Below are 17,769 nucleotides of genomic sequence, written 5' to 3' on the forward strand. Positions count from 1 at the left end.
TGTCCAGCCAGGCAGGTATCGAGTCCTCTTGGACTAGTCTGCTTCTTGGCTTCTTGGCTTCTTGGCCAAGGCCTTCCCATCCTCTGGTAGGAAATCTAGGTGGATTGGAGTCATACCTTTCCCCAGGTTTTTCCTGCGTTGTATTATCTGGAATACAAGAGATGTGATCCTGGATGACCTGAGCCTCACGGGGGAGAAGATGAGCGACATTTATGTGAAAGGGTAGGGAGCCAGCGTCCTCCTGCCTGTCCAGCTCGCCACAGCTCCCATGCTCCCTCTGGGTTGCGCACAGCATGGGGGGCTCTGGCTCAGGGAAGGGGAGAACAAGCAAGTTTCCAAGGAGGGCTCCTGGGGGTGGTCCCTGCCTTTGGGTAAATTGTTCTCCCACCAGATTTCTTTTTCCGCACTGAACTTTGGGTTGAACTTACAAGTTTAGTGGCTGGGAAGTTAGAATGTTTTCAAATTTATGGCACATTTTGTACATCGTGCTGATTTCCTGGGAATTCTTTTTGCAGTAAGCTCATCTACCTTCTTAACTCCTTGTCTGCCTAAGTGGACGATGTATATGCTGTGTTGGAAATCTTAATGAGAACCATTCTCTAAAAATGTGTATGTCTAGTTGGATGATTGGCTTTGAAGAACACAAGCAAAAGACAGACGTGCATTATCGCTCCCTGGGAGGTGAAGGCAACTTCAACTGGAGGTTCATTTTCCCCTTCGACTACCTGCCGGCTGAGCAAGTCTGTACCGTTGCCAAGAAGGTCAGTGTCCTTCCCATTCCCCGTGGTGCCAGCACCAGGGCTTCTAAAGTTACCCTGACCTGGCCACCAAGTCCCTGCCCAGCCACTGTCACAATCTCACTGCTGCCCCACCACATTGGAGCTACTGCTGCCATCTCCACATGGCCACCACCTCCACTGTCCCGGCACTGCCAGTGTCACCACCACTGCTGTCTCAGCATTGTGTGATGGCCTCTGTCCCATCACAGCCAATGTCACCATGGCTGCTGTCCCATCACTGCTGGTGTTATCACGACTGTTGCCTCCTCACTGCCAATGTAACCACCACTGTTCCGTCATTCATGGCACTACCATGGTCCTACCCCTGCTCTCATTACTGCCTCCACCATCTCTGTATCCACCCCTTGTCACCATCTTTCCCATCCCCAGCACTGCCGCCACCCCATGGCCACCTCATGACCACACAGTGCCATATCCATCATTTGTAGCTAAATTCAGATCCCAAAGTCACTGCCTCCCTCCCTACCTCAGGCAAGTTAAGCAGCAGGAAGGATCATGGGGTCTGAGTGGGCAGAGTAGGGACACCCAGCATGGCCTTCAAAGGGGCAGTGGGGCAGACCCCATGGGGGAGCTTCCCGAGGAGGCCAGCCAGCCTGATCTATAGATCATGGTGTCCGCAGGATTGGGAGTTGCTTGGCCAAGTCTTTCCCATACCCCATTTTCCACATCTGTGGCTATGGTCACTGTCCAAGCTGGGCAGTCACTTGGAGCGCTCTGTGCTTGCAGGCCCACAGCCATCACCCTCCTGTCTCCACTTCCGCCTCTCACTGCAGGCCAAAGGCACCTGGGGAGACCTGGTTTGCATCAGCCAGAGGGGAGGCTGGATTTGGGGACCTCGGTCTCTGTGTCTCAGCATCTGCTAGTTTAGGTCTCATCTGGGGCATCAACTTTTTACCCCTGAACTAGGCAGAACTCGAGGGCAGCCGGCCTCTTCCTGGTAGGACTAGGCCTGCCCTCAGAGAGCAGCCCCCAGAACACAGAATGGGTGCTGAGGGCAGTGGAGACTTCAGGGCTATGCTGGCTGGAGGCAGAGGGCCCTCTGCTGTAACTTCTGACCATCCTTGTCCCACCCTGAGGTGCTCTCCTACTCAAGGGAGTAAATGCCTCTCTGGCATCTAGGTTCTGCTGGCCCAATTTCCTTCCAGAGGCGGCCCAAGGCTTTAAGCCTCAAAGCTTCTATGACTCCTTGTCTCTTGAAAGGAAGTGGATATATGATGCGTTCCGGTGCCTGGATTTTCTTAGTTCTCCTCATTATACCCCCTCTGCATGGCCCTTCCCAGCCTAACATGCAGAGTCATCTGCATGTGAGAGAAAGCAAAATGTTCTGTGGAGCATTCTGAAACCATGAAACAAAAGAAAACGTGGATTCAACAGGGTTGAGTGGATCTCTTTACTGAGCCATTGCTGTGGAGTGACTGGCAGAAAGCAGAATTGAGCAACAGGGTTCTGTGAGGTCAAGGAAAGCCTGGGCTGTTTGCAGGTTGAGCCTTGTTTGCTGCTGTTCAGTGTGCTTGCCTGTCACGGGCCTGCTTCCATCAGAAAGCCAAGGCTGCATCTGCCCCAAGACACAGCACTGCCCCCGCCCGCTCTGCTGTGGACAGAGGAAGAGGAGGCCTGGGAGTGGACAGGAAGGGCTGTGCCGCACGTGGCACCCCCAGGGCTCACCTAGAAGGGCTGGACATGGATGGGGACTGAGACCGAGAGGAGTGGGAGGTGGGACAGCCCCTTCCTCATGACAGGTGGAGATGTGGATAAGGAGTGGCTGGAATGGAGGTTTCTGCTTTTGTCTCTGAAGTAAGAGGAGAGATGATCCAGTACTGGGGCCGGTGACTTGAGACCAGTGGAAAAAGCTGGAAAGAGCTGCTGTGCTGAGTGGGTGGGGGAGGGACACAGAGAGATGGGGAGGGAGTGTGACTGGCATCACAGAGAGGGTTACCTGGCAGTTCTGGGGACCCAGTTGTGGTTGCTGATTAAGAATTTGGGGTGACTCCATCCTGGCAACGATGTGGTTTTGTCTCTGCATCATACAGCCTGGTCAGGAGGAATGAAGAAGGGGAGAGTGGGGCCAACCTGTGGGCGAGTTCCAGAGGAAGACAGGATACGGAAAGGGACTGCCTGATGGCCGAGAGGGTCTGGGCCAGACTTAGGACAATGAGAAGCCCACGGGGGAGCAGGGATGGAGAGGAGGAAGAGGGGTCAGGAAGTTGAAGGAGAGGATCGCTGAGACGGAAGGCCAGAGGGGAAGGGACATTCTACATGATGCCAGACTCTGGGGAGAAGGTGGCTGGAAGGAGGGGCAGAGAAGGTCAGAAGAGGAGGCTGAGAAACAGAAACAGAGGCCAGGTGGCTCTGAAGTCAACCAGAAGTGGCAGACAGAAACTGGCTTGGCTGAAGGCAGAGCCAGAGGGTCCCTCTTGGAGTGAAGGGACCCTGGGAGGCAGGCAGAGCCATGGCCACAGTGGGGCACCAGTTAGCTGGGCTGTTGAAGGATCGAGTCTGAGGTGGGTTTATGCAGGGGCGCTGCACAGCCTCTGGGCTCCCTGGGCCTGCCACAGAGCCAGCCCTCTGCCGTGGGGTTCAGGGCCTCTGGCAGGCAGGCCCTCCAGGGACCCCATTAACCAGACGAGACTGTCGTAAAGTACAAGGTCTCCTTTCATCCAGCGGCTTTGAACCACCACTGGTTGCCCCGGCCCGGCTCCCCACCTGGAGCCCAGCACACCCACTGGGGCCTGCCTGCGCGTCAGGCACCCACCCTGCAAATAAACAGCTAGTAAAAGCGCCCAGGCCAGGAGCATAATGAGCGCCTGGGACCTGGGGGGGTTCATTCCCCAGGTTGGAGCCCCAGCCCAGCTGCTCCCACCAGGGGCTGTTTGAACCTCTGGCTCATTACCGAGCCCATAAACCAAGCCGGCCAGAGGAATGGAGGCTGCTGGCGGGCCATGCAGGCGGGCCTGCGGAGCTGGCCATAAAAGCTCGCCAGAGGAGGGAGGCACCTGCAGAAGGGCTGGGGCCCGGAAAAGGGGGGAGACACCAGACAGAGGGCTGGAGGCGAGGGGCCAGCTGGAGACCTGAGCCCCTTCCTCAACCCAGGCAGCAGTCCAGGCCGTGGCTGGTGCTTTGCACAGTGACCAGTCCTCACAGGGAAGGGATTGTGGTCTTCGGTTTGGGAGCTCACTGGGATTTCCATGGTCAACCTCTGAGGCTGGGCTGGCCACACAGCAGGCCCTGGCTGGACAGCAAGGGTGGGTTTACCAGGCATTCAGTGGAGCTTTTCCCCTGCAGAGTTGGGTCTAGGCCTCTGCTCTGACCTGGCACGCAGGACTTGGCACTCGTCGTCTGCAGGATGGTCACACTGTTTCCTGTCCTTGCCACTCACCCAGGGGAGAGTTATAGTGAGAAACCAGAGAACAAGACTGCGCTGGAAAGCCCTAGTGACAGTGCTGGGGGTTGAGTATGGCTGGACTGAGGGGTGCTCTCCGGCCTCCGCATGTGCAGTCCCACACCGCTCAGTTGCTCCATGAAGCCTCAGTGGGAGGAAGCCCAAGATGACCTTGTTCCAGGCGAGCTGGTCTGAAGGAGGTGAGGTGGGGAGAGAAGGGCCCCTCCTCTCCTTTCAGCAGGAGACAGAACTTCCCAGTACTTCAGGCTTTGGCTTTGCTCTGGGGCAAGCTCTTGGAGTGAAGTTGGGTGGGGTGGAGAGGGAGGAGCTGGGGTCTAGATTCCAGTGCCAATTCCTTACAGCAGCGTGCTGGGAGATCCTTCTGTGACAGCCAGGCTGGGGTGGGGTCCCTCAGAGTCTCAGTTACCCCACCCTGACCCTGAGATGCCAGGTACAGAGCAGGGTTTACGGTAGAGAGCAGGACTCTGGAACCTGGCTGCCAGAATTTGAATCCAACTTGCCACTTCCAAGCTGTGTGATCTTGGACAAATTACTTGCTTTGGTCTCCTCCACTGTGAAGGTAGTATCTCCTTCATAGGTAGTTGGAAGGATAAATGAGTTCATAGCAGTAGAGGGCCAATGCATAGGAAGCATGATATTAATGTTATTATTATTAGTGGTCAGACCTCAGGCACATTCCTTTAACTTCTCCAAGCCTCTCCTTCATCATCGGTAAAATGGTAGTGACGACTTTGACTTACAGAATTGGGAGGATTCATGGAGCCATCTTATGTGAACTGAGCCTGCATGGTGCCCTTTTGGGCCCTTTTGGGCCTTCTGGGATCTGCCCTTCCCAGTCTTCCCACAGGACCTGACTCTGTCAAGACCCTTGGGGATGTCCTCCTCCTCTGTCTCCTCCAGGCTGGAAGGGAACACTGCCTCTCTCTAACCTTGCTTCCTTGTATCCTTCTCTGTTCCTCCTTTGGGTCAGGATGCCTTCTGGAGGCTGGACAAGACTGAGAGCAAAATCCCAGCACGAGTGATATTCCAGATCTGGGACAATGACAAGTTCTCCTTTGATGATTTTCTGGGTAAGCACCATTTCTAGAATCCCATTCTGCACTTGGGGGCTGCCCCAGCACCCACACTGTGTGTTTATGCCACTGTTGGACACTTGGGGAAGCCTAGCAGGAGGAGTGGTCCTGCTTTCTGCTTTCAGGGAGCTCAGGGTCATGTGTCCCAGTGTTAAGTGAGGTGTATGACACACAGCAATGTCAGAGTGATTGGTGGCCACTGAGGGTGGACCTGTCAGTAGAGGTGGCACTGAACACGGCCATGCTGGATGGCGGGGCTCAGATCCGTAAGGATACGAGGGACGCAAGTGTGTGCTGCCTGTCGCCAGCTGTCTGGTCTCACATTCGACACAGACTGAGGCCTGTGAGTGAGGGTCTCAAGTCACTCTTCATCCTTGTGCCTGTGTGACCGACTGAATGAACAAACACAGCCTCCATCCCCATTACTGCCACACAGGGTTCTGGTGGAAAGGGCTGTGCTGAAATCCGGGGCTGGGGAGCAGGGATTCTGGGTTGAAGGGAAGGTGGTGATGGTGGCCGTGTAGGGTTAGGATATGGGGACAAGGAGGAAGACATTGTATGGGGCCAGCATGCTTGTCCGTGAGAGCAGTGAGTTCATGATAGCTCCGTCATGGCTATACAGGTTAACTCTGGAAAATGCGGTCTATCCATACAATGGGGTATTATTCAGCCATGAAAGCAATGGAATACTGATACATACTACACTGTGGGTGAACCTGAAAACATGCCAGGTGAAAGAAACCAGACACAAAAGGTCAAATATGATGTGACTTCATGTATATGAAATGTCCGTAATAGGCAAATCCATAGAGACAGAAAATAGGTCAGTGGTTGCTAGTGATTGGGAGAAGCGGGGATGGGGAGTGACTGTGACAAGTAAGAGGTTTCTTTTCGGGGTGATGGAAAGGTTCTGGAATTTAGATGGTGGTGACAGTTGCACAGCTCTGTGAATATACTCAAAGCCACTGATTTGTACACTTAAAATGGTTAAAGTGGTGCATTTATGTGACGTGCATTTTACCTTGATTAAAAAATAAAGCGAGCTTGTGAAAACGGCAGCCCAGGAAGTCAGGATCCATGGTTTCTGGATCTGCTCTGCCACTTGGGAGCAGGGTGGCCTGGAGCTCCCTTGGGGTGGCCCGGAGCTCTCTTGGGGTGGCCCTTGATTGGAGAAGGTGAGTTGGTCTTAGCTGAGCGCTGGGGCCCCTGCAGGGGATGTTCTGAGGTGTGGCTTCCGGCAGTGGGGAGAAGGCTGCCAGTTCGCCTGACTATTCCCCCGCCCTGCACACCTGGCCTGACCACGTGCACACAGAGAACTTTGTTATAAAAGCATCAGGTCTCAAAAGGGTGGCACCAAGTTTGACTTCTATTATTTTATTTATTATTTTGTACATAATTCCTGTAGAGGAATTAGAAAGTGCAGGTAAGCATTGCCTCCTCCCCACCTTAATCTCACCACCCAGAGATAATTTCCACTAACATTTTGGCTTGTATTATTATGTTATATATTATTTGAGACTTAAACAAACATAAGTATTTTGTATACATATTAATATCTACACATCTACATGCATACATATACAATACACACATATATTCATATGTATATGAATGGATTTCTATTGCACGGACTGTTTTATATCCTGATTTTCTGGAAAACCTAATCTTCCAAGAACATCCTTTCTGGTCAGTAGGTATCGATCTGCATTTATATCTCCATCATCACATTTAATGCCTGCCTATGTTTTGTCGCAGAGATGGGCCCTGTTTTCATTAATTAATCCTCTCTTGGTGGGTATTCAGGTCATCTCCAGGTTTTCCAAAATGAGTGACACCCTTGGTGTATGCACATCTTTGGATCTTTTGTGCATATCTTTCCTTAGCTCTAAGAAGCAGATGTGTCTTTGTACATTTTAATAGTTTTTGAAACATTTTGTTCAGTTGCCCTCTAGAAAGGTTTTACTTGTTTATACTCCCACCTGTGCCCTGTTTCTACAGGGTGCCATTTTCCCTAAACTTTTGCTACCACTGTACATTAAAAAAAATTGCCAATAAGATATTTCCTTTTTATTTGCATTTTTTTATTGCATTTAAGGTAGAACTTTAAAATATATTTATTATCCATATTGTGGAATTTTTTCATGGTTTTGCAATGTTCATCTTTTATTACTGATTTTCAGAGCCTTTTATGTATTAAGAATACATTGCAAATAATTTCTCCCAATTTTTCTTATGCTTTAAATTGTTTATGGAGTCTTTTTTCTTACAGACTTTATGAATTTATGGCATCAGCCTTTCCTTTATGAAGTGAGGCTTTAGAAAATTAGTTTTTAAAAGAAAAACAAAAAAACCCTGCCTTTTTGCCTTTTTTACTGACTGAGTAAACCATGTTCAAAATAAAGTTAAACAGACTCATCCTTTGTTTTAAAAAATAAAACCATTAACAAATACTAGCTTTTATATCCATGAGACTTTTCTTTTCCACCTTCATAATTTATTTTCTAATTATGTAATTTATGTCTTTTGAATATTTCTTAATTTTTAAAGGTAATGGTTAAGCACCTATAAAGTCACCATCCAGTTATCCTGTGTTTCCTTACAGTTTCTTATGTAGGTCATGCTGAGATAATGTGTGTGTGTGTGTGTGTGTGTGTGTGTGTGTGTGGTTTAATATTCTGATATTTGCTTAATATATTGGCATCATATTTCAAATAGAAAATAAACATTCATTCATCTGCACTGGAGGGATGGAGAGCTATATGGGTGGGTGGAGACATAGATGAGTGCCACTATACAGTTGAATAAGTGGACAGACAGGTGGAATAATAACCTAATTAATGGACAGATATCGTGCTTAACAAATGGTAGCTATAGAGGAATGTAGATAGGTCAAAGTAGATGGACAGCTGTATGGAAGGACAGATTGATAAATGGATGAGTGGAAAGAAAGAAAACTAGAAAAAGAGTTATATTTAATGTTCACTTATAGTAACTATGCATTCCACACTGAAAAAATTTGAATCACCTTTGCATGGTGTTTGAGAATTTCTTTAATTTGGCTTCAGAAAATAATTTTTCTATTGATCTTTCTTAATCCCTTCAGCAGCCTGTGCTCCAATCCCATTGACTTTATCAGATCATGATTAGATTAGGTGAAACCACATGAAATTGCTGTTTAAATGGGTCAAAGATAGTTAAATACAAGAATTTTCGTATGGTTCAACCTAATAGTTGAAGGTATCCTGGGAGATAATGGATAAAAGGGATGATTAGATAAAACAATATAAAAAGATGGCTGCTTGGATAACTAGGTAGTAGATGAAAAAGACTGTTGGATGAACCACAGTGAGGTACCACTTCATGTCTACTAAGATGGCAATAATAATAATAACAATAATAATAAACCAGAATAGAACAAGTGTTTTGACGATGTGGAGAAATTGCTGGTGTGCTGGGACATTGTTGGTTTGAGTGTAAAATGATTCAGCTGCTGTGGAAAACTGTTTGGCAGTTCCCTGAAAAGCTGATCATAGAATTACTAATGAACCAAGAATCCTCCTCCAGGTGTGTACCCCAGAGAATCGAAAGCAGGGACTCAGACATTTGTGTGCTAACGTTCACTGCAACATTATTCACTATTTGAAGTTAAAAGATGGGAACAACTCAAGTGTCCATCAACAGATGAATGAATGAACAAAGTGTGGTACATTTCTCTTATCTGAAATGCTTGGAACCAGAAGTGTTTCAGATTTTTGATGCTTTTTGGATTTCGGAATAATTGCATATAAGATATATTTGGGATAGGACCCAAATCTAAATACAAAATTTTTTTCATATATACTTTGTAAGAATAACCTGAAGGGAATTTTATAGAATATTTAAAATAATTTTATGCATGAAACAAAGTTTAAGTACGTATGTGTGGAGTTTTCCACTTGTAGCAATCAGAAACTTTCAGACTTTGGAGCATTTTGAATTTCAGATTTTCAGATTAGGGATGTTCAACCTGTATATATCTAGAATGGAATCTTATTCAACCATAAAAAATAATATGGATTAAAAAAACCACTACTGATATATACAACAAAGATGAACCCTGAAAACATTATGGAAATCAAAACAAGCCAGACACAAAAGAACAAATGTTGTATGATTCCTCTTATATGAAATATCTAGAATAGACAAATTCATAGAGACAGAAAGTAGACTAGAGGTTACGAGGGCGAAGGGGAGGGAGGAATGGGGAGTTATTTCTTAATGGGTACAGAGTTTTTGTTTGGGGGATGCAAAGGTTTTGGAAATAGTAGTGATGATTGTACAGCGTTGTGGCTGTAATTAAAGCCACTGAATTGTGCACTTAACGTGGTTAAAATAACAAATGTTCTGTTATATGTATTTTACCATGATAAAAACAATTTTAAAAAAATTGGTGGATCGCTGTTTATAGATGGTGTATGAATGGATTTGTACATAAATGAGTAATTGCAGAAGTGGGTGGCTTTGTTAAGGGTGAGTAAATAGGAGTGGATGAACATGTATATGAATGCGTGAGTAGGTGAATGGGAAGCTGTATAGATGGAATGGGAGACAATGGGTGGGGAGATGGAGAGCTTGTGAGATTTTACCTGTGGCTGGGCCATGGATAGAAGCTGGTGACAGAGGAGGTCACTGAGTTTTTCCTGAACCTGTCCTGCCTAAGGGTGGCTACAGGCTGGCAGTGTTCGAGCAACCCTTGGCCAAAAACCACCTCTCTGTTGCAGGCTCCCTGCAGCTCGATCTCAACCGCATGCCCAAGCCAGCCAAGACAGCCGAGAAGTGCTCCTTGGACCAGCTGGATGACACTTTCCACCCAGAATGGTTTGTGTCCCTTTTTGAGCAGAAAACAGTGAAGGGCTGGTGGCCCTGTATAGCAGAAGAGGGTGAGAAGAAGATACTGGCGGTAAGTCTGCTTCTCCAGCCCCAGTGGAGGGCATGGGGGCAGCTTCTTCCATATACATTGTCAGAAAATGTATCATCAGAAAATACACGCTTGCTGTTCCTCCTCCTTTCTCCCTCTCTCCTGCCCCCGTCCCCCCTCTTACTCTATTTTCCAAGGGATTCTCCCTCTTTCCTCCCAATTCCCAGCCTTCTTCTCCTTTGAGGCTCGCATCCCAGGGGAAGCCTATTTAAATCAAAAGATGACTCTGTTTATACTCTGCTCATTGGCTTTAATAGAGACCTGTGTCCTGGGTTCCCTCTGATCCGGGCTTCCTGAGTGAATGGACAGGGGTCATGCCTCTCCCATTTGAGCAGGACCCTCCAAGGGACCATCCTTGCTCTACTCTCTGAGAGGTCTGCTTAGAGGGGTGACTGGAGGGCCAGAGGGAACCGTCCTTCCCCTGAGTCCACAGCAGCCATGGAGAGAAAGTTAATCCCTGAAAGTTTACTTAGAAATTGCAGGCAGCCAGCCAGCCCTGAAAGTGGTCCTTGAAATTGAATCTACTTGTTATATAAAGAATGGTAACAGTAAGAAACACTAGTGCCCCAAAGGAAAAAGGAGAAAACGACATGCATAGATAAATCACAAAATAATTACCGATGTCTGCAAAACATTTTTAAAAAGATTTAGTCTCTCTAGTAATTAAATAAAGGGATACAGTAGTCCCCCCTTATCTGTAGGAGGTATGTTCCAAGACCCCCAGGGGATGCCTGAAACTGCAGATAGTACTAAGCCCATATTATGTACTATGTTTATTCCCATCTATACATATCTATGAGAAAGTTTAATTTCTAAATGAGGCACAGTAAGAGAGTAACAACTATAATAATAAAATAGAACAGTTATAACTATATATTGTTATAAAAGTTAGGTGAATGTGGTCTTTCTCTGTGTGTGTCAAATATCTTACTGTACTGGCCCACAGGTAGCTGAAACCCTAGAAATCAAACCCAAAGATAAGGGAGGACTACTGTATTTTAAAATGTGGGGTTTTTTTTGTCTGTTAAATTATATATATTTTTAAAATAGAAATGCTCATTGCTGCTGAGGATGCAGAGAGAAGACAGGCCCCCCTTTTACTTCTGCTGGGAGTGCTAATGGCTTTACTGTGTGGAGGAAGCAATTTGATAACATATAGTAACAGATTTACCAATATTTCTGCCCTTGGACTCTGTCATCCCACTTCTAAAATCTCTTCTAAATAAATAACCCAATAAAATGTAAAAATCTAGGTTCTGGGATATTTGTTGCAGCATTATTTATCCTATCAAACAGTTGGAAACAACCTAAATGAACCAAAATAAGTAGTTTACTAAATAATTACGGTCAACCATCCCATAGAATGTTTGGCAGTCGTTCAAAACCAAACTTTAAAGAATAGACAACTACATAGTGAATATTCCTAAGTGAAAAGAAGCCAGCTATGGAAATGTGTATGCACAGTGTGACATTTTATACACCTGCAGAGAAAATCAGCTGTGATGCATGCAGATGTTAACAGTGCTTGTCTCCATGTAGCGGGCGTGAGGGTGAGAGTCTCCCTTCTTTATACATTTCTGAGGTTTCCAAATGTTTTACGAAGAGCAGGTGCTGCATTTATGTTCAGAAACCCTACATCTTTTTTTATTTTTATTTATTTATTTATTTATTTTAATAATGAAGTGGCCCTTATGTTTTTCCTGGCCTGGTTATTCTCCAGGCCGCTGAGCAGAGCCTTTGTGCCCCTAACCAGGCGCTCTTGTCCCCTCAGGGCAAGCTGGAAATGACCTTGGAGATTGTAACAGAGAGTGAGCATGAGGAGCGGCCCGCTGGCCAGGGCCGGGATGAGCCCAACATGAACCCTAAGCTTGAGGACCCAAGGTCAGTGACCAGCCCCTCAGCCCCAATGCCCACAGGTCTGGGGGTACAGGCACAGTCCAGGAGGCATCCCATTGCATGGCCATGTAGAAGTCACAAAGCCCACACGGCTCAGAGAGAGACATGACTCATCCAAGGCCACACAGTAAGTTAGGGGGCAGGTGACGGGCATCTTTCCAGAGAACACTGGGCTCAGTGAATTCAAGACGCAGGTGCTACTGGGTACTTGTTGGTTGTGTGCCAAGCATGCTATCATATGCATGTATACATCGTGCTATGGAACCTTTCCTGCAGGGTAGTTGTAATCTCAGCAAAGTTCAATAAGGGCATTCCAGCTAGGACAGTGGTGAAGCGGAAATGCTCTTACCTGGTCTGATTGGCTCCAGAGCCCGATCAAGGTCTTGACCTTACCTACCAAGCTGCCTTCCATTGGCTCTCCTGTGGTGCCAGTATGACTTTCAAATGGTCTTTCAGCCTTCATTTTCCCATCTGTGAAATGGGGAGCCCAATCCCTGTCTTCCCTACATCACAGGCCTCTTAGGGAATGTGCTATGATTGTGCCATGGGGCTGGCAGAGCAGTGAGAGCACCCTTGCTCAAGGATGCTGGGCTCTGCACAGGAAGAAAAGAGAGACCCACGAGACACCAGCGTGCAGTCTGAGTTAACGGGGCCATGATGGAGACACAGAATCCTCCACGTATTTTGAGTTGTGGAGCTGGCCTAGGGAAAGGTTTTGAGATTCTTTGTTGTGAGAGAACCAGCTTCCTATGTTCTCTTCCCACCATCCTTCCCTGAGCATGGACCAGCCATGTGCATCTGAGCAGGTGGCTTGGCTTATCTGGGACTCAGTGGGCTGGGGAGCACTTTGAGGCACTGCCCAGCTCCTAAATCTGTAGTTCGTGATTAAGTCCTGGGTCAGGAATGGGCAAGGGCACCAAGGAAGGTGTCCTGGAGAGGGTGGCAGAGAACTGGGCCCCTGAGGATGCTTAGGGCTTGGCAGCACCCAGAAGAGGAGGGCAGCACAGGTGGGGGTGACACTGTAGCAAGGACTTGGGGGAGACAGAATACAAGTGCAAAGGGCTAGTTTAGGGACAGGGCCTGGGCAGGCGCTGGGGGTGGACTGCGGAGGGCCAGGCCGTTGGACCTGCTGTTGAGAGCAGAGTTTGGAGAAAGCAGCCCTAGTAGAGGATACCCAATTGACCTCCAGGATCTTGCTTCCAGGCGCCCCGACACCTCCTTCCTGTGGTTCACCTCCCCATACAAGACCATGAAGTTCATCCTGTGGCGGCGTTTCCGGTGGGCCATCATCCTCTTCATCATCCTCTTCATCCTGCTGCTGTTCCTGGCCATCTTCATCTACGCCTTCCCGGTGAGCAGGCCTGATGGCACTATGGTGGAGGAACTCTGACTCTAATGGGGGAGTTCATCATTGTCCTAAAAGAGCTCTCCCAGTCTAATGGAGAGAAGTAACCTCTGTCCTTGGAGAGCCCCGATCTGATGAGGATACAGAGCCCGGGTCTGGGTGGTCTCCAATCTGGTAGGTATACAAAGTTCTACCGTTGGAGGCTCTTAGTCCAGTGAGAGAAACTGAGTACTTGCCCTTCCTGGTGAGACAAAGCTGTCCTCAGCAAGCCCCTAGAATATGTAATCAAGGGGTTAGGAGAAGAAGAGGCCCTTTGGGTTGCGGTGGGCAGGGGAACTTTCTGGAAGGGAGGTGTGGAACTGGGTCTGAAAGGAAGGTGAGATGTTGATGGCAGAGCAGAGAAGGTCCCTTTGTTTTGACAGCAGTTGCAAATCCAGAGGAAGGGAAGAGCTGGGGCTGGGAGAGCATCTCAGGGTCCACTTGAGGCCCTCAATAGAGTGTGTCCTGCCTCCTGCAGCAGGTGGGCATAGGAAAGCTGTCGGGGAGCGGGAGACTGGCCCAGGAGCCCTTATTTGTTTCAATGCCCATTTGGGTTTCCTTTCACTTGGTAAGAAGCCAGTTGATGAGCTTGCAGGGCCATACCAGAGGTGGCTGTCGTGCCCCTGCTCTGTGGGGCCCTGCTTGTGGGAGGAAGGTCCCTGCCTATACTTCCCCAACCCACACAACTCATCAGGGGACCCAGATCACCAGGGAGCCTCCCCCAGTGTCTCTGATACTTTAGACCTTGAAGGGGTTACAGCATTCTCAGCTGACATCTGATTTCTAATGCTCTTTAAAATTTAAAAGAAACCTTTTTAATATGAAAACTCCAACCCTATATAAAAGTGGAGAGAATGGTGTAATCCACCCCTTGAGGACCTTATGTTGGTGATAAAGACGCAAACACTCAGAGAAGGAAAGGGCCTGGCCATAGGCTGCACACTACTCCGCGCACACTCCCAATCCAGGGCTCGCTGTGATTCCCGCTTCAGGCCTCCGTCCTGGTCAGCACCAGGCCACTGGCCCAGAGCATTGTTCCCATGGCAGACAGGCTGCTTGGGGAACTGCCCCTAGGTGAGCTCTTTGCTCTGTGAGTCCTCCAGGAGAAGGAAAGGGCAAGAACCCCCCTCCCACTGTAGCTGGCCTCTGCCCGTGTCTGCAGAATGCATCTCAGAGAGGAAGAGAGTTAAAACCACACATCTTTCCATGCAGTTCCTAACAGCTAAACTGAGAGGAGCTGGGGAAAGGACATCTGCTTTGGATGCCCAGATCAGCTACCCTCTGGGCCATAGTGACTAAGGAGAGTCTAGAACCAGGGTGGTGACGGGTCTGCCTATAGGCCAGACCTGCTAAGCTGGCTGTGGTCGCCCGAGGCGCCATGGCAAAATGTTTCTGAGGTTCTGAGGTTTGTTGATCAGCAAAATCTGACTGTGGTCCAGGGTCGATCTAGGTTGCAGGGACCCGAGGTGTGTACCATTTGGGAGGCCTCTTTAAGCAAAGGAAGATGAGATTACAAATATAAGCTGAGATACAGGACTATGGAAGGGTGTGTGCACGTGTGGTGTCCTGTAGCATGAGCTGTCACTGTGACCTGAGATCCCGGGTCAGGCGCCAAGACCTCTGCCTGGTGTTTCCTGCGCAGGCGGCACCTTTCCCAGCCTGCCTCAAGCTCCTCCTCCCATTCAGAGCCCAGCTGGCCAGAGTTCAGTTAGCCACAGAGACTCCAAGCACCTGTGTGTGTCTGGGAGGTAAGGGCGTGTTTTGGAGATAGGGAGAAGAGGATGAGGCCTCGTGCCACTGGGGAGTGCTCAGTTCCCTGGGGAGACACTGAAACCAGAGAGTAAGGAAAAATACTGTGGATGGTCCAACGCTCTTTCAGGAGGCTCAGGCCATGGGAGTTGAGGAAGAGAAGAGCTGTTGCAGACTCTTGCCCTCTGTGTGGTCTGAGGACTAGCAGCAGCAGCACCAGGGAACTCACTAGAAACTCAGAGTCCTGAGCCAGCCCCAGGCTGCTGAGGGGAAATCTGCATTTGGGCACATGATGGTTGGAGAAACTCTGTTGGATGTGACAGAGCTCTGTCGCTGAAGTCAGGATTACCGACTCTCCCTGTGACCTTGGCAAATCCCTCCTGCTCACGTGAGGAACGGGCTGCACTAGGCCAGCTCTGGCCTTCTGTGGCTGGGACTGTGCTTAGGGGAGCAGCGTCATCTTCCCTGGGTGCTGTTCATTAAGCCAAGCCTCCTTCTGAAAAGCCAAAGGGAGGGGAAGGGCAGGTCCAAAGTGGCATCACCACCACCCGTGACATGCCTAAGCCCAGCCCCTGCCAGCTGCACCCTGCACTGTGAGGTTACTGGGCCGCAGATCTAGGCCTCCAGGGGCCTGGGGAAGGAGGCCCTGCTGCCTGGCCAGGAGAGGAAGGAAAGATTTCCAGTTACTTCCAGCCTGTGGTCCTTCCTCATGCCTGTGGGCAGGAGCAGAGTGGCACTGTGGGGGGCCTGGTCAGAACTCCTCCCTGTCTCCTGGCCGCCCAGCAGTGGGCCACTCTCCTTTGAGTTCTTCTGGAAGTTTTCCTCTTTAAAATATGGACCCTGCCTCCCCTCTCCCAGGGCTGGTGTGGGGGTGTCAGATCCTAGGTGAGGGGTCTAGGGATGAAGGGGGTGGCCTGGGCCTGAGGCTGCAGACTGGCTTTGCTCACAGGTCTTTGCTGCAAGCTGAGCACATCCTGCCTCCCTCCACCCGAGTCACTCAATCATTTGGCCAGTACCAGACTATGAGGGCAGGGCCCTGGTGACCCTCACCTGGCTTTCAGGCCTTGGGACAGAGGCTGCCCGCCCCAAGCCAGGGCCCAGTGGAGAGGGGCTCAAGGATAGGGCAGCTCCCTGCAGTTGGCCTAATCCCCCACCCTCTTGGAAATTCCCTTGGGAGGGGTACGGGGGGCAGCCTGTCTGATTCCTCTCAGCTTCCCCCTTGGAGCCAGCCGGGAGCAGGGCCAGCGTGGGGAGGCAGGAGGCGTTTGGCGGGGAAGGAGGCCCGCTCTGTTTCCAGAGTTGGCTTTCCCCGGCCGGCGCTGGGGAACATACTGTCCCAATTAGGAGCCCTGTGTTGTGTTGTATGTGTTTTCATGGTTTTGGGGGGGAGAAGTGGGGAGGGGAGGATACTGTCAATCCTGCAGCAGGCAGGGCTCAATCAAGGGCGCCCCGTCTCTAGTGCTGGGCTGTGCCGTGGGTCATCCACGACAGCCCGTCCCCAGCTCTCTCTCTCTCTGCTTTCTGGACAAGGGTGTGATGACCCGTGAGCCCTGGGCTGCCATGTGGGGGAGGACCCTGGACCCTGCCTTCAGTACCTGTCTGACAGAAGAGGCCAGGTCCAGGGTGCTCAGAGTCCTCTGGGCAGTCAGCTGGAAACTGGGAATGGGCCTGGCTTGATGGGGGAGAAGACAGAGCAATTTGGGCAGCTTTGGCCCCCAGGTGGGAGGGTGCGGGTGGAGTTTTGGAGGGTGTGGGTGTGCCTGATGGGCTGGAGCACTAGGCAGGGCCGAGTGTGGAGCCCCGCCTGGGATGGATGGCAAGTGGTGAGGGCGAGGCCTGGGCAGGTGGTTGAAGAGCCACGAGCCTCCTCTCTCAGCCTCTTGCCTGCTGGCAGCTCAGCCCCATCCTCTGAGCCCCAGATCCGGGACAGCAGCTCTGGCTGTGCCTGCCCCAGTGGGATCACCATGTGTCCCTGTCTCCTCCCTCCCTCCAGAACTATGCTGCCATGAAGCTGGTGAAGCCCTTCAGCTGAGGACTCTCCTGCCCTGTAGGAGGGGGCGTGGGGTCCCCTCCAGCATGGGACTGGCCTGCCTCCTCCACTCAGCTCAGCGAGCTCCTCCAGACCTCCAAGGCCTGATCGTCCTGCCAGGGTGGGCAGACAGACAGATGGACCGGCCCACACTCCCAGAGTTGCTTACATGGAGCTCTGAGATCACCCCACTTCCATCATTTCCTTCTCCCCCGACCCAACGCTTTTTTGGATCAGCTCGGACATATTTCAGTATAAAACAGTTTGAACCACACAGCAGTGTCAGTGTGTGTATCTCTACGGTACCTGAACAGGGTGTGACTGTGAAGGGGGATGTGCCTGGGTGGGCGAGGAGGGTGGACTGGGTGTAGGTGCTACTTCCAGCCCAGCCTTCTGGAGGGAGAGGCAGCCCAGAAGCAGTGGGTGGGGCCCCATGGTACTGCTGCTTCTTTCACAAGACTGGTTGGGGGTTGGGTGGGCC

The 17,769-nt window shown here is 50.1% G+C and overlaps 1 protein-coding gene across 17 annotated transcripts in view; it reads left to right on the plus strand.

Moving 5' to 3' along the window:
- Window positions 1–17,562, plus strand: part of DYSF (dysferlin) — a 238,722-nt gene extending 221,160 nt beyond the window's left edge. For all 17 annotated transcript variants that reach the window (XM_073023068.1, XM_007970265.3, XM_007970270.3 and 14 more), the window contains 7 exons: window positions 127–222; window positions 620–761; window positions 5,171–5,270; window positions 10,034–10,212; window positions 12,002–12,111; window positions 13,330–13,477; window positions 17,253–17,562. In XM_073023068.1, coding sequence (XP_072879169.1) covers window positions 127–222; window positions 620–761; window positions 5,171–5,270; window positions 10,034–10,212; window positions 12,002–12,111; window positions 13,330–13,477; window positions 17,253–17,291 — 814 coding nt within the window. In that variant the 3' untranslated portion in view covers window positions 17,292–17,562. The remainder of the gene's footprint in view (window positions 1–126; window positions 223–619; window positions 762–5,170; window positions 5,271–10,033; window positions 10,213–12,001; window positions 12,112–13,329; window positions 13,478–17,252) is intronic.
- Window positions 17,563–17,769: the final 207 nt, after the last annotated feature.

The sequence above is a fragment of the Chlorocebus sabaeus genome, chromosome 14 (assembly GCF_047675955.1).
Source record: "Chlorocebus sabaeus isolate Y175 chromosome 14, mChlSab1.0.hap1, whole genome shotgun sequence".
NCBI classification, from domain to species: Eukaryota; Metazoa; Chordata; class Mammalia; order Primates; family Cercopithecidae; genus Chlorocebus; species Chlorocebus sabaeus.